General features: G+C 40.3%; 1 protein-coding gene across 4 annotated transcripts in view; it reads left to right on the forward strand.

Moving 5' to 3' along the window:
- The window catches only part of trappc9 (trafficking protein particle complex subunit 9), a 265,848-nt gene that overhangs the window by 86,621 nt on the left and 162,611 nt on the right, over positions 1–16,616 (forward strand). For all 4 annotated transcript variants that reach the window (XM_032535067.1, XM_032535068.1, XM_032535069.1 and 1 more), the window contains one exon: positions 5,955–6,107. In XM_032535067.1, coding sequence (XP_032390958.1) covers positions 5,955–6,107 — 153 coding nt within the window. The remainder of the gene's footprint in view (positions 1–5,954; positions 6,108–16,616) is intronic.

Consider the following 16,616-nt stretch of genomic DNA (forward strand, 5'->3'; position numbering starts at 1 on the left):
CTGAGGAGCAGGTAACCATAGTCCTCAGAAATCCACCAGAGTTCAAAATTACAACATAAAGAAAGTAGAAAATAATGGATACCGGCCGAAAAGCATGACATCCATTGGAATTTCCATCTGCAACGGAACAATCCCGGAAGGGGAATGTTGTGGATATAATTCAATTTTATTAATCGTATCAAATCATAACGAGTAATCTCAGGACACTTTACAAATAGAGTAGGTCTAGATCACACACTATAATATACAAAGACCCAAATTCCTCCAAGAGCAATGTTTGAGTGGTGAGAAAAAAAAATCTTTCTTTTAGGGGGAAACCTCGGACCGACCCTGGCTCTTTGTAGGTGGTGTCTGACGGTGCCATTTGGGGGTGTGATGAACAATGGCAATAACAATCACAATAAAGATAATGGAACAGTGACTACAAATAGTAGTTCTAGTGGTTCATGGCTCAGCAGGGCACTGCAGGGCGTAATAGGGCATAGCAGGGCGCGGAGCAGGACCATCAGGACAGCTGCAACCATGATTTAGGTGCCACCGTAATCCAAGGAAACATGGGCAAAAAAAGACATGACTCCAGGGAATAAGCTCCCTAGAGCTCAGTTAGTAACAAACTCAGTGTGTCAAAGGAAGTCCCCCGGCAGTCTAAAACTATAATCGCATAATTAAGAGAGACAGGTTAAGGAGAGGAGCCTGGTCGGGCTAGAACTCTCCCCTGCTGGTGCGCTATACTGGCCAGCTTCCCTTTTACTGTGACTATATCATTGATTATATGGTAGATTATTCTGACTAGATATAGATTAGTGATGTAGTAGTGATCGAGGCTGTAGTGTCACACTGCAGCACCACGGTGACAGGACTTACCATCCCTGGTCATCATATTACCTTGTCTTCCACCAGCCTGTGCCTCCTGAGTTATAACCTGGAAGTGACTTTAGACAGGCCACAGTTACAAGGTCCTCTTTGAAGCCCTCTGCCTTTTCAGCAGGAGCTACATGAATAAAAGATGAAGAGACCCAGTAGGAAGACATCTGAGGAAAAACAAACCAAACATTACTTATCCTGCCACAGAACAGGCATCATGACATATAAGACAGCAGATCAGTTCCTCAAAAACATATTTGTTCATAAAAACAATCTTTCTGGATAACAAATGCAGAAACTTAATAAAGTTATCTATTGTATCATATTCAAATAGGAGCACTAAGTTGTCTCTAAATAGCAGAAATAGCAACGATAAGACCTTTTGTTCATCACTGCTACCGTATTGCTCCTCTGTTGAGATATAGATAGACAGACAGACAGACGGCTAGATCCAAGATTGCAAAACAACAATGGTTCACACAGCAGATGTGCTGTGTTCCTCTTCTTCTTTGCTACTTTTCTTATCCGCCTCAAACTCCCACTACAGCCTAAACCGGCCATGGTGGGGGGGTGCTTTTCAGCGCTGGTCCAAAACTCCGCGAGGACCTCAGGCGCAACAGTTGACCGACGACCACCCCTAGGTGGCGCTATAGCAGAAAAAAAGGTGTTTGGTGCTAAAACTCCCACACCGTACACCGGACATTCAAAGACCAGATATACACGTGCTCCCTGGATTCAACTGATTCTGCCTAGATTTTTATGCAGGATTTATCAAAAACCTACTTGGTTGAACTCCTCGTGGACCATACGACCAATCTGCACGAAACTTTGTACGTAGTATCTCCAGACCGACCTGACAAAAGGATTTAAAAAAATTGCATATTACGCACAAATTTGATTTGTGTAGCTAACTATGAAAACACCAACTTTGCCATAGCTCGACCAAAATAAATGCTATCAACGCAGAACTTTAGATTCTTGTTTGCCATGATCCTCTGGAAATTTGGCCACTAGGTTTCGCTACAAGTACAAAAAGTTTGTCTCATGAACGGCCCATCTGATATTTTACAAAATTTGGAGAGTACCATCTAGGGCCACGCCTGAGGCCTCCTCTACAGTAGGGTACTGATTGGTCAAAATGGACGTGGCCTATGGTACCCACGTTTGCATTAACCAGTTACACTAATGTGAACAACTTTAAATGTACAGGGTGCATCATGTACCTCACGTACCAAAAATTTAATTTTTTTGCAAAACAGTTTTTTCAAAAAATTCAACGTGGATTGTGGTCCTGAGGAATTCATCCCAATTATTCTCATGAATGAGGCACTGAAATATTAGCCTGGCTCCGCCCTCCAGCGTACTTCCGTACGTAGTTTTGTTGGTGGCCATGATGTTGCGGCTCTCCTCCCCCACGGGGTTTTGGAAAAGTTAGATTTTCCAGCTCACTCCGTTAGGAGTAAAAGAGTTGGCTAAGGCGGACGCTAGCGATGTTTAGCCGATCGTTTTTGTCATCTCCCCTCTTATTTGCCTGATCCTACCAGACAGTACGTAGGAGGGCGGAGCCAGGCTACCAGAGTGGCTCTGGGCAGATCCAATAGTTTTTAAACTTCAACAAAGTACCCGCCTTCAAGGAAGTTAACACTTGTCAATGTAGAGTGGCCAGACTCTCTACAAATGAAACGCACGAGAGTCTGGTAGGACCAGGCTACTGAAATATATCTAAAGGAACCATCTAGAAGCTGGTTGGCAACAGAACTAAGACCTCTCCATCAGCACACTCACACACTGAAACACACACATACCCTCTTCCCTTTATGTGCTTTCAACATCAACTCCGCTCAATTTTCTCTAAAACACTTAGGCAAATTTATATCAAATGTCTGCATAAGGAAAAAAACACTTTCCACTGTGTGGCCTATAAAAAAGGAAAAGAGCGGATTACTGTAATATTGCTTCAGTGATTTTGTTACCATGAACAGAGCTGGCCGTCAGCTGCCTGTACGGTTCTTCTTTCTCATTTGACTACATCAGTTTCCCTGTGATGGCTGTTTATTTGTGGCTCTTTGTACTAGTTTTTCTAGTTTTACATAGAGAATGGAATTTGTCTTTTTGGGCCGGGAAACTCTTCTTTCTCTTTTTCTCTATGGTTATCAGCTTGCATGACACACAAATCTCCGACTGAACTACAGACTGCATTGTGGGTAATGTACTAGGCGCCAGGTTTTACAAGAAAAAAAGAATATGTGAAAACGTGGTGCTGCTGCATTGAATATGATCTTTTTTTGAAGTCCTGACTAAGTATTGAGTGATGTTATATGAATGCCACACTAAATCAGTGGCATACTCTTTTTACATTACTGGGCAAGTCATTGCATATTTAAATGTTTCAAGGAAAAGGCACATTCTATCTGCAAGGAAAAATAGAATAATCACCTTGATTGAGACTATTCAGCCCAATATCCCTTCAATTTACTGCCAAAGTTGGCTAACAATGCTGGAAAGAGTGTTCCCTTTATTTAGTGCAGAGGTTGGGTTGGTGAAGGGCGGTGTAGTCTGACTTAATGCAGGTGGCCAGAGTTTGTGTCCTGTCATGGAGCTGCAATTACCATTCACTTCTTAATTAACTGTACCCACAATTGTTCCTTAAACACCCGTAGTTGCCATGTGCAGATATTGTAGAAAGTGAGAATTTTAAATAAATTGGCATTTAATATGATTTTTTTTCTTTTCTTTTTTCATTGTTACAAGATTGTCCAATATGGTCCAATGTTGTTTGCTAACGTAGGCCAGCCTGGTGTTTGACTAGCAGTGTTACTTGTATTTTTCTGATTATGCAGTGAGATTGTCCTCATTCATACATATTTTCAGGTTCATACTTGTATTTTGGGTTTCTACGAGAACATGTTTACATTCTTTAATGTTTAAAACACATTATTTTTTCTCATACTGTCTGTCTGATACACCAATAGTCACCCTCTGTCTGAAATGCTCCATTTTAGCGCCTGTCTCTTTAAGCCTGATTGGTCAGTGTTTCCAGGTCTTACTCATCTGCGCTTGCTGCATCTTTGCACCGTCGTAGTGGCCCTTTCTACATATATATGCATCTTTGCACCGTCGTAGTGGCCCTTTCTAGAAAGATGCAGCAAGCGCAGACATATATATATATATATATATATATATATATATATATATATATATATATATATGCTGTGGATTGAGTGTTTTGATTCTTTCACTGCAGTATAGTACCTCAACTTTCTTTAGAATAAAAAAGACACAGAAATATCACTTTTTACAATATGGGACCCTTAAAGGTGTGGCATTTGTTGTGTGTCATAATAGCCCTGCTTTTTTTTCTTTAGGCTAATATCCTACTTCATGAGAGTGATAATGGGCCCTCATTCAGGAGAGGTGATGCCCGCAGACTACAAACCACACATAAACGTAGAATACCATCATTGGCTCTTGCTACGAAAAAAGAAGGAATGTCATCAGTCATAGTGTATTTTCATATATATTGCTCGATTAACACTTCAGTCAGTTAACAATGTTGTGTTTTTTGTTTTAATGGCATGCTGTGTACGACAGTGGCGAAATCAGATGTTTCTCTGTCATGTTGAGTCTACCTTTTATGCTAATCCATTACGACTGTTGACACTGTGGTGTGTGCTTCAATTGCACACACCCAGAACCCTTTTGTTCCTTAATTAGTTTTCGGGGGAGAAATTGGATGTTTGGTGGCTCCTTAATCTCTGATCTGATTATGTATTTGTAGAATTGTAGTGATTTACAGGTACTCAATGCCTCCTGCAATTTCTCTGATTGGTCCTGATTTGTCCTGCCTGTTAATCACACATACGTTAAAGCTCTACTGCGATGCCCCTACACAGTTGATTTTATTTTTTTATTTTTATAACCGGTGGATTATTGTGGGAGAAAGAGAGGCAGGGGAGTCACAGCCAGAGAGGATGAACATCTGACAGTGTTTGAAATAGAGGTTGTTTTTTATATCTGCCCTAAAGTAGCACCTACGTGATCTCCGTATTGTATTTTCAAGAGAAGGAATGTCCCTGATGAACACTTTAAATAAGGCACGAACGATTTCTCAACAGTCCTTATGAATGCCATTTCTAGTGACTCGTAGTTTAGTAGTGTGATGATAATAATGTCATCCACAGTCCTGGCTGTCTACCTGTTGATTTAAAAGGCCTGCTTATTTAAGTAAATGGTTTTTTTTTTCTTCTCTTCCCAATTCCATTTCTTTGAAATCACATCCCCATTGACTCGCTCTCATTTTTCTCTCTTAATTCACTGCAAGGAGCTCTGTGTTTATGAATATTTAAAGTGGAGTGTTATTCACAAAATCTTTATTTAATGCTGCCTACATTCACATGCTCTTAGAGGGTTTAAAGGCTTTGGTTATGAATCAAGCAGGGACGTGTAAACTGTTGTTCTTACTGTGAGCTTGCATCTCCCCTTCTGTTAAAATCTGCCTGCTTGCGTTTCCTGCAATCCCTAAGAGCAGAAAATGCTCACCTGCATATACAGAACACATGCTTTATTCAGGTGATGTCATTCATGTGATGCTTCTGGCTGAAGTGGATGCAGCTGAGTCATTCGACTCAGGTAGAAGGGGTTGGAGGCAGAAATGAGCAAATCAGATCTAGTGACGAGCAACCTAAAGACTCGTAGATATGAAGCCAATCAGCAGCTTTGTTACTCTGTAAAGCTTCTTGCAAAAGACGTCATAGTGGCTTCCTTAGTGATGTGGAACCTGCAGCAGCTACAATGACATTTTTGCACAGTCTACACAGACAGTAACCAGCATCCGAAAGGAAATGTTTCTGCCAAATGCTCATGTGTGAAAATTACCTGTGGATGAACAGCAGTGTCTTTCTTGTTTTCCTCGTCCAAAAATATTTGCGTCCAAAAATTTTACCTCATGCTTGGCAAGTCATGCCATCTTTTATCCCAGCAGGTATCATCACACCCTGAAATGCCTTTTTATGATGCTTTTTGAAAAAATCTGTTTGATGTCACTTTTTTAAATTTATTTTTAATTTTCCTTTTTCTCCCTTTGTGTGCAGAGAAAGTGTTTGGGGAGTTTCTGAGCTGGGAGCTAGAGGAGGCTTTGTCTCACCTGCCTCTAAAGTCCGGCCAGGCTGTGACACTGACTGTCAGCATCAAAGTCAAGCTGGACTTCTCTGGTCAGGAGAGCCTGCTGCAGGACCTCAATGATGGTGAGTGGACACAGATGGGCATTTGAAAGTGTAAACATGCTGAGGGCTGCGTTCACGATTTTCCACAGGGTGGTGCGGTGGTGTGGGAGTATCACAGAAATGGCTCACTTCTGCGACGTCCTGTGGTTATTTAACAAGTAGACTTTATATTTCACAATTGCTCTTTCCGTCAGATCGTTTATAGATCTCAACGTTCCCGATCACACTTAAATGCAGCTTCATTTCACCGTGAAAGAGAGAGGAGAAAAAGACGTAGCAGTGGTGCTTTGTTGTTGCAGTAAACAGTCAGCTGTTACACAAACTCCTGGGCAGTTCAGTGCCTGTGTTTCTTCTATTAACCCTCATAACGTTCTTGTTGTAGCAACAAAGGCTGTGATTCTTCCAGTTACCTGTGTGGGATTCTCACACTGACTCGAAACAAGTCCGTGCGCCGGTTACATGATTGGCCACCGCAGCGGCGTCGGGCTGCGTTTCTCAAAAAGTTGACTTGGTCTCACCCTTTCCACCTGTTTTCATGACCAGCTCCCCCATGCGTCACTCCCCTACCACACCCCTGCCGAAGCCTAAACCCACTACCCCCATTCAAAACAAATGGAAAGACAAGCGTTTTTGTCATACCGTCTTAAGGCTACGACGAATTCAGCTGTGAGTCACCAGTTAACGCGGTCGCTTTACACAGGAAATTGGCTAGCCGTACTGTACTTACTTTGGCCTTTGTTGTTGCTCAAAAACTGGCATCCATAAAAGATTTGATCTTATTTTGAACCGGAGCATCTGCAGATGAATTTCATAGCCAATATATTATGATCCTCTGAAGTTGGGCACTATACAGATGAATCCATCCCCGTTTTGTTATCTTCACCGCCATCTTGACTGTATGGGAGCCAGGAGGGACAAACAACTGAGATTCAACTCTTCTTTGTTATGGCGTGAGGTTTATTTTGTGTGGTGTGTGTGTGACAATCGCTTACCATTTCACTATTCTATGCATCGTAAGGAAAAGTAAGACTATATTGCGCTCCTTGTTTCCCACCCACATGCCCCTGGACACACCTGGTGGAGATCTGTACTCCACTAAGTGCACTATTTTAGGGGTGAGTTCTGATCACCTAGGACATCTTAAATAATAAATAAAATCACATTTATTCACAAGTTAGACATTTCAATAGACTGCATTTTGTTAAGGTATCAGCTTTTGTTTCATTATATTAATTCAACAATGAAGGGATTTTGACAGTAGCAGTAACATATCCAAGGTAATTACATTACCATTGTAACCCATAGTGAAAATGAAATCTGCATTGGGGATGCTGCAGGGTGTTCTGAATGGAGGAATTTTGTCGAGGGAAGTTCCCTTAACCGACATTCCTTGAACAGGGAGGAGGGAGTACAGAGTAGTGTTTATGTACACTGTTGAACGGAACGCTGCTTAATTTCTACTATTGAACTTGAATACAGTGGGGCTCAAAAGTTTGGGCACCCCACCTACAAATTTGTATTAATGTGCACAAAGAAGCCAAGAAAAGATGGAAAAATCTCCAAAAGGCATCAAATGACAGATTTGACATTCATATAATATGTCCCAAAAAGTTAGATTTTATTTCCATCTTTTACAGCTTGCAAATAAAAAAAATAAATAAAATGTTGTCTGCAAAAGTGTGGTTACCCTGCAGAGTTTCTAGCATGCACCCCCCCCCCCCCCCCCCCCCCCCCTTTGGAAAGCTGAGACCTGACAGTGTCATGGATGTTCTTAATCATCATCTGGAAAGACCAGGTGAGGTCAATCTTAAGTTTTTAAGGCACAGACTCATCTGACCTTGCCCCAACAATCAGCACCATGGCTCTTCTACAGTGGTCTAGAAAACTGAAACTGAAAATAGTTTGACGCTCACAAGCGAGAAGGCTATAAGAAGATAGCAAAGCGTTTTCAGATGCCAATCCCTCTGTTCGGATGTAATTAAGAATAGAGTCTCAGCAGTGGAAGTTAGCAAGATCTGGAAGACCAAGAAAAATATCAGACAGAACAGCTGGCAGCAGATGTAGTGGAGGCTAAACGCACGTAAACGCCGTTTATGCACCTCTCAAAATTCGAAATGGCGTTTACCCCCACTCCAAAGTGCGTTTACCCACCTCTGAATAGCCTATTGTCCCAAGCCATTCTAAATTAAGCTTATGTCGTTTTAGTTTCATATTGTTCATTATTAGTTTTCATAGGTTGTTAAACCTAAGACGAAGTCCATCATATTGCGCTGCATTACTGTCAGTGTTGACTAATCTCTTGCGGTGTTTGGGGCTGTGAGCCCCCAGCGTTGCCTTCCAGGCAGCGCTACCTGTATTGACTAGGATTGGGCAATGGTTGGGGTGCCTTGAAGTCCCGGTCGCAGCACTGCCTGGAAGTCAAAGTTGAGGGCTAAAACATAAGCAGGAAGCGGCAGACTAAAGTCAAAGATTCGTCGGTCATGTCATACTATCCTACATGTAGTTAATGAAATGGGTTTGAAAATGGAACATGTGACTTTATGTCAGATTGTTTTGTCTTGCAAAAGTGTGTGTGAAGCATTAAATATGTGTGTACTTTTGGGGACTTGAGAAGAGGTTTTGCTCTGTGTGTCAGTTTAAATAATGTTCTATGCATGTCATTAATTGTGTTAGCATTGGAAAACCAACTATTTTGTTAATCAATTAGTTGTTTTGAGTAATTTCTGTTAGACAAAAGTAAAAGGTCTTTGATTCCAGCTCTTGTTATTGTGAATATTTTGCACATATTTTTGTTGTCTCTGTTTTGTCATTTAGTACTTTATAGATTTCAACCATATTTCCTTCTAGAGTCTTTTTACAAGATTGATTATTATGTATGAACTGAATACTGATTGTGCGACCTTGAGGGAACAACCAGTGATTTGCCTGTAGCAATGTCATCAGGGTGCACCGGTAGGCCGTGGCCCCCCTTATCGCGAATTTTAGTTTCCCCCCTCTTTTTTTACCACTACACCTCTGGCTGCAGGATTGGGAAAAAGCAAGTCCAAACCCACTTTAGACTGCACGTCCATCCAGAAAGACCTGGAGACACTGGAGTGGTGCTACACCCATTCCACTATAAAGAGATACTCGAACAAATATGGTCTTCAGGAGAGATCATCAGAAGGAACCCTTCTACGTCCTCACCACAAAATCACGTTTGAAGTTTGCAAATGAACTACAGACAACCTGATGCATTGTGGGAACAAGTACGTTTGGAGAAGAAAGGGCACAGGGGGGGTAAAAGATATTAACTCTGCAGGGTGCCCAAACTTTTGTAGACGCTATTTTTTTGTTTTCTGTTATTTTGAAAGCGTAAATGATGGAAATTAAATCTAACTTTTTGTGACATATTATACAAATGTCTAATCTGTCATTTCATCTATTTTGGAGATTTTTTCCATCTTTTCTTGGCTTCTTTTATGCACATTAATAAAAAAATTTACCTGGGGTGCCCAAACTTTCTAACCCTACTGTAGACTACCAGTGGATTGTTGTAGAATTGTCACACCGTCTCCTAACTGCCAGCTGAGGTTATGCATGTGTTATGATGCAGAAAGGAGTGTTAGTGTGCCTCAGTACGTGGAGCGCTCTGTGTTACAGGGATTCTGGCTGCCTCATTTAAAATTAAGCAGTAATAGGAAAGAGGTCCTTAAGGTCTCTACACCTCCATTTCTCATCTAGCTTGTGGCTTCCTCACTTGAACTGTCTGATTTCCTCTATTCCAATTCCTACTATTTAAAAGAAATAGTCTGACTTTCTCCCCTACCTCGAAGCTCATTCATTATGTTCCTTCTTCAGTCTTTGTTATAGTTAACACTTAGCATCCTTTCCTTCCTTTCTCACTCCTAACACTCCCTCTCTGCCTCCTTCTTCAGACTGACCCTCTTCAGCACAGACTATGGGCTAATAAATATTAACGAATGATCAATATGGACCTGCTCCTCAGTGACTTTAGAGAGTGTGTGTGTGTGTGTGTGTGTGTGTGTGTGTGTGTGTGTGTGTGTGTGTGTGTGTGTGTGTGTGTGTGTGTGTGTGTGTGTGTGTGTGTGTGTGTGTGTGTGTGTGTGTGTGTGTGTCTCCCAGTCACAGTGTCGCTCTCCTCATGAGGTCATTTAAGCGATACTGTTTTAATGTTTTAATTTGCTGAGCAATAATTGGAGCCCTGAAATGAGGAGATAAGACATGGTTCCTTCTAAACAGCAGCTCTGAAATGAGTTATTATGGCGATGTTATGGGATGCAGTTTTTTGCTAAACACATTTAACACTATCTACCACTCTAATACAAAAATGAAATCACATTAATAATGTTGTGTTAGTATACTGATGAACTTATTTGCATAAACAATGACAGTGGTTGTGCCTGTCGGTGCTCCTGTGTGCTGGAAGATTACCCAGTTCTGCCATCTTTTGCTAATTAAAGTCCTTGATTATTTCAGGCACAATAGTTCAATTGTTTTGCTTAGCTACCAATCATGGTCACATAACATACTGTATAACATGTAATGCCCACACATTTTACCATTAGTGAACCAGTACCATGTTAGAGGAAACAACAGATATGGAAAAAAGAGATTAGAAATATACAACAATGCAATCTATTGAGCAGTATACATGCAGTTTGTTATGCCATAGTATTGCACAGTTGAATTATTGTAGTATTAGCACAGAGCATTGCACACATTTGTCAGTATTGATGAGGATATAAATGACGAATAAATAAATAATTGTGGGTTTATAGTTGCTGACTGGAAAAAACTCGGGAGTAGCACAACTCATTTCTCTTACGGGAAGAAGGTTTAAAAAGGATTTTACGACCCTCACAGAAGCATTTAATGGACTCTCAATTGAGGAGAGATTAAGGTTTAACCACGTACAGTTAAACCACGATGTGTTATTGTGCAGTGTCGTCCCTAACTCTCTGAAGTTCCTGTCTTCCTGAAATTGTATTTAAACTGATTCTGGAGGCGTTAAGTTAAGCCAAACTTTAAATGTAAACACAGACGCTGACAGGTGTGAAATGAGTCCAAGTGCCAGTCTATTGACTCATACCTGTCAGCAGCTAAACAAATATTTATTTATTTATACATTATATTAGTTTATATTATTAATACTAACTAATGTGTGCATCACAGAAATATACAATTTCCATCACTTCTAAAGTTGATAAATGAACTGATTGTAAGTTGTTTATGTAATTTGTACATATTCAGAAATGTAAGAAGGGCTAGTGGCGGTTTAACTGGAAGTTACATGGTAGAACTATTGTTCAGAAATCGCCAGCCAAGTGCAGTGAAGACGAGCGGTTTTCCCTTCCTGTTTGTTTCCTGCTAGGCTAATGGTCCTGGCTCGAGCTTCATATTTGGCGTGCAGACGCAACAGCGGTGTCACTCTTTTCCTCGAACTCTCAGCAAGACAACAAGCAAGCGTATTTCAAGTGTTGAACTTTCTTTTTAATGGTCCCGTTTTGTAGTAGTGAGATTTTCATGTCTTTTTTTTTTTATAATAACACAGGTCGAGGTGCTATATAAATACCGTAAAAAGTATCAAAACACTCAATGCACAGAGAAATGCACAGCCCGTGTTTAGAAACTTTAAACGAGCCGTCAGAACTTTCATACGGTTGGTGTCACAACTATACTAGATATAGGTAGAAAGTGCCGTTATTTATGTCATTCCCCAGCTGCGGTGACAGAGAATCCCAGAGCACAGATGTGGAAGACCCGGAAACGCTGACAAATTAGATGTATTTTTCAGACAGACAATAAGAGAAATATAAAGTGTCTTTGAACATTAAAGCATTTAAACATGTTTTTAGTATAAAAAAAGAAAATGCAAGTATGAACATGAAAATTGACATTAAATGGGACCTTTTACTTCTTTACAATAAAGACTATTCGCTGACCTTTTTGTATTCTAAAACATTTTCAGTTTCAAAACGGGCTGTGTTAAACTTCACTTTAAAAAGATTTTTGTTTTATTATTCCAAATATTGTTCCATTTAAGAGCACTGACTCTTCTTTCAGTGCACTGAAATCAAGAGTGGGAGTGTTTATTATTCCAGATCTGTTTTTCTCTCCGTGAACAATTAATTAAATGGCATTGATAATGTGTTCTCGAAGCTTAGTGAAAAGGTTTATACCTTGATGCTCTATTTTTAAAATGACTGTTTCCACACAAGGCAAGATACTGATATTAAATGCACTAAAACAAACATAAAAGAATGATGCATGTCATTTTTCAATTTTGCCATTTAATTATTACACTGCACTCAGAAAAGGATTTACCACAGCTTTCTTTAACTTGCACACAATATGTTTGTATGGCAGTCTTCATACACTGGATTAATGGATTCTCTAAAATAAGATAAGCATGACATTTGCTTTCTTAGGTCCCCATACTTCTGGTGCCCTCCTTTTAGACCACAGTTTCTGCATGCAAGCTTTGAGCTTCCTCTACGGATATGTAGCTATGTTTAAGGCCAAATCAAAGTATGTACGTGACCTGTCTAGGATAATGGCACCGGGTGAGAAAAGAGGATGGTTAGTTTGCGTGCAAGACCACAACAATCCATTTTCAGTGAATAAGGTTAAAAAGTCCAGACACGTACACTGACAAAAGTTAAGCAGTCCTGTGCCAAGCGGTGTACCATTATACTATTCCCATTTACCGTTACCTGTCCAAGTAGGGACAGGTGTCTTTGGCGTGCTGAAAATGTTTAACTGGAGAGACGGCAAGGTTTAATGATAGATTAGTAAGGGCAGATGCTACAATTGCCAGAAAAATTCAAGATGCAGGCAAGAGCCTCGGTTGTTTGTGTCCAAATTTTAAATGGCTCGTTGATGCATTGTTATCTGGGTGACACCCCTCGTTTATTCGACTATGTCGGAACCTGGTTCCTGGACATGGTCCGGAGTTCCTACGTAAAAATGTTTGAAGTTAGCTGTGTGTACTAAGCCAACCAGGAATCTAGGCAGGCTCGCGTGTTGCTGCCATATGAGTACCAGTACATCTCCTTTTGAGCAGAAAAACACAGTCAGTCAGGTAAGCGTGGAGAAGAGATGTTGACAAGATGCCGCCATGGGTCATCGGCTGCAGTGACCTATGAGTACTGGAGATGTTGAGCCCACGGGTGTAGCTCAGGGAATATCAGGTTACAGTTACAGGAAGTGACTTGAGAGTTGCAACAATAAAAGTTCAGTTTAAGTCTCACAATGATTGGATTCATCTGTGGAGCTCCAGTTGTACCTACAACAGCAATTATGACAACAAATCAAATTTGAATAAGTTATTGAATGTTAAAAATGCTACACTTAAAAACTTTACAAATTTGTCCCTTTGTTTTTACACGTATTTAATTGAAATCTGTTGGCAATATAAACATTCATTGTTATGGTAGCACCGGGTAGGTCAGTACGATCAGTACTAAATGTGAATAGTCATAATGAAAAAACTGTAAAAACCTCCGCTGCTCATGGAAAATGTGACGATTGTGTATGAATATGAATGTGGATGCATATGAATGAAGTTCTCCTCTTTGCCCAGGTGAAAATATCTTTAAACACACTCTTTTTCTGTCTCTCTGTTCCTCCTTGACGCCTTCTATTTTTCCAGCTCCACAGCCTGGGGGTAAATGATAGCTCACAGCTTGTGTAGTGTGTGTCGGAGTCTCTTTGATGCATGTGCTGCCGGTACATTGTGTTAAGATCAGCACCTCTTTATATTAAATATAACTGTAAGCACAGATGTCTAGCAGCCCTCACATGACCAAGGTTTAGATTTGTCATGCTGTACTAAAGGTTGGAATTAGTTTGATTCACAGTTTGTCAGAATGTTGAGAGTGATATTCCACATCATCAGCGGAATCTTTTGCTAACTATGTGCTATTTATTGACCATTTTTCATGCACATAAAGTCAAGAAAGTCAATCCATCCGCCGTAACTGTTTTGTAGCCTGGGAGTACTGCACTCAATGTCCCTTGTGTTTTGAGCTGAGGTAGAAGGGGCAAAGCAGACAAAGCCACAGGAAACCGTGCATAATGGACATTGAAAACAGGCCGAGCCTTATTGATTTATCCTCAGACGAGTTTGTCTCTCACTTTGTTGTGGTCTCTGGCTCGAGACCACAACACTATAACTCAGGATCAAAAAGGGAGCTATGTCATCATTCAAGACTAATAGACCTTGACGTAGCTAGCTTTATCACATTAAATGGTGTACCTAAATGGCTACCACCTGCTTTAATGTTGTCTTTCAAGACAACTTCTGATACCCCAGTAAATTTCTTCATCAACAAAGTAACTTGCAACACCCGCAGGCTTAGCTCCCTTAGAACACTTTTTAAAGAAATAACCTGTGACATGTTCAATATTAGATTTCTGTTTCACTTCTCTTATAAATAATATTAAATTTCAACCTATAGCCATGTCATAAAATGTTTTACATTTTCTGTTCTAAATATCTGGATTCTAGTAAGTATTATCCAGAAGGAAAAATGTGGTATAGAACCCCTTTCTAGTACTGGCCAAAATATGTCCATACTTAGTATTAAAGATTTAGTGCGTAACTTTTTGATATTAATGAATGTCTGTTATAATGAAGCCATTACCAAATGAGTTGCTACAAAGCTAATTAAGACTATCAGCTCCACACAACTCTATCTGTATTTCTCAGTATGGCTATGGTCAGAAGATAGTGTCGGGTGACTTTGCCCACAAACTCAACTGAAGATAAAAACCTCTTCTGAGTCCATCATGTCTTTTTAATCCTCCGTGTCCTCCTTGGCTACCAGCAACTGCATGGAGGAGGGGTGGGGGCTGTGCACGATCACGGAAGGCTTGTATTATGTGCATGTGCCGAAAGTTTTCATTACTTAGAATTCCTCATGGGGGGGGCGACAGAAAACATGCACTATAGCTTTAAGAACTGGAAAGTACTGAAAGCTGGCATGATTTGTTGAGTCAGATTTGTAATGGTGTTTACATAGTCTTTAATCAGAAACATCTTGGTTTAAATCAAAGACCCCATTGGCACTCAGTCCTCTTTGCGTTTTTTTGGCGGACTAGAAAGCAATCGGATATCAAAGAATGATATTATGTGTTGCCACAAGTGTACTAAATCCCATCTGGATTTTGTATCCCTTCATGTTTATATTTATCCATGTTAGGTGTCACAAATGTATTGTTTTGTTATAGACAAAGTAAATTCATGTTTCATTCGCAATAGTAATTTGAAATCACACCCTTCTTTAGATGCAAAGGAAGTGGTGTTCTTCCACTTCCAGTTTTCCTGTTGGAAATAAATTGGAGAATTGAGCGGTTATCATGAGTAATGAGTGACAGCCACCATGGTTAAACAGACAACGATAAAATTTAACATATATTAAAAAAAAAAAAACGATAAACTGATTCTGAAGCAAAACTGATAGAAGCACAATGGTGTTCCTACAGTCTGTGTTCCAGGTCAGCTCAAAATAAAAATGTGGTTTTGAATGACGCTCTGTAGTGTCTTGTTTTGACATTGTTTGAAATTGATTAATGGTGTATTTGATGTCCAGAAATAAAACAAAACTCCAGTATTTTACTTACAGTTGAGAGGAACACATATTTGTCCATCTTCTGTGGAAATAGTACATTAAACAGCCTCAGGTGAAGCAGTGTTTGGTGTTTTTATATGTAATTTCCACTGTCATGATTATCTCCTTTGAACAGGATATTTAACAGGCTTTTTAATGTTTACAATGTAACTAGCCTTATTTTCCATATTTGCTAGATCTGTCTTCCAGGAAAAAAAAAGCTTGTAAATGTGATCCACAGTATCATATGAACGTTCACACCTGTGCTAATAATGTAACAATTATTCCAGAAGAGACATTCCCAGTCATTGCAGTCCTACCAAAAGCCCGGCATCGAGGTGATCACTGATAGAAACGCTCCCTGAGACGTAGAACTAGATAGATACTGATTGGAAGGAGGGTATAAAGGAGGGAATGATTGTGAGCAATGCCATCGTTAATCATGACACCCATTACTCACACACTGTCTGTACCACAGTACATGACGAGTCATGTGTATCTCCTGAAACAGGCGGCGTACCATAATGAAGGATGCAGCTCATGAAGTCCAAAAGCGCTGTCTGTATTTTTGGTACTTTCCCTTTCTGCCACTCCGAGTCTGTGTCTAGATGCATATCTAATCTGTTAAGCAGCAGGATATGGAGAATGAGGCAATAAAAAGAGGAGATTGTTCTCAACAGAGCTGCACTTGCTATGGACAAGTTGGACATGTTGTCTGTACGCTGTGCAATTTTGAGCTGTGGCAGACGATTGCTGACAATCGGGGGTTAAACGTTGTCAAATCTAAGCAAACACTGGCTTTAGGTCATACTGTCAGACACGTATACCAAAACTGGCTTAGACATGGGCTTACCATGGAAGCGCCGTGCCGAAATGGTCTCACAGTGTGATTTTTTTTTTTGGTGTGACCACTAAA

The sequence above is a fragment of the Etheostoma spectabile genome, chromosome 14 (assembly GCF_008692095.1).
Source record: "Etheostoma spectabile isolate EspeVRDwgs_2016 chromosome 14, UIUC_Espe_1.0, whole genome shotgun sequence".
Lineage (NCBI taxonomy): Eukaryota > Metazoa > Chordata > Actinopteri > Perciformes > Percidae > Etheostoma > Etheostoma spectabile.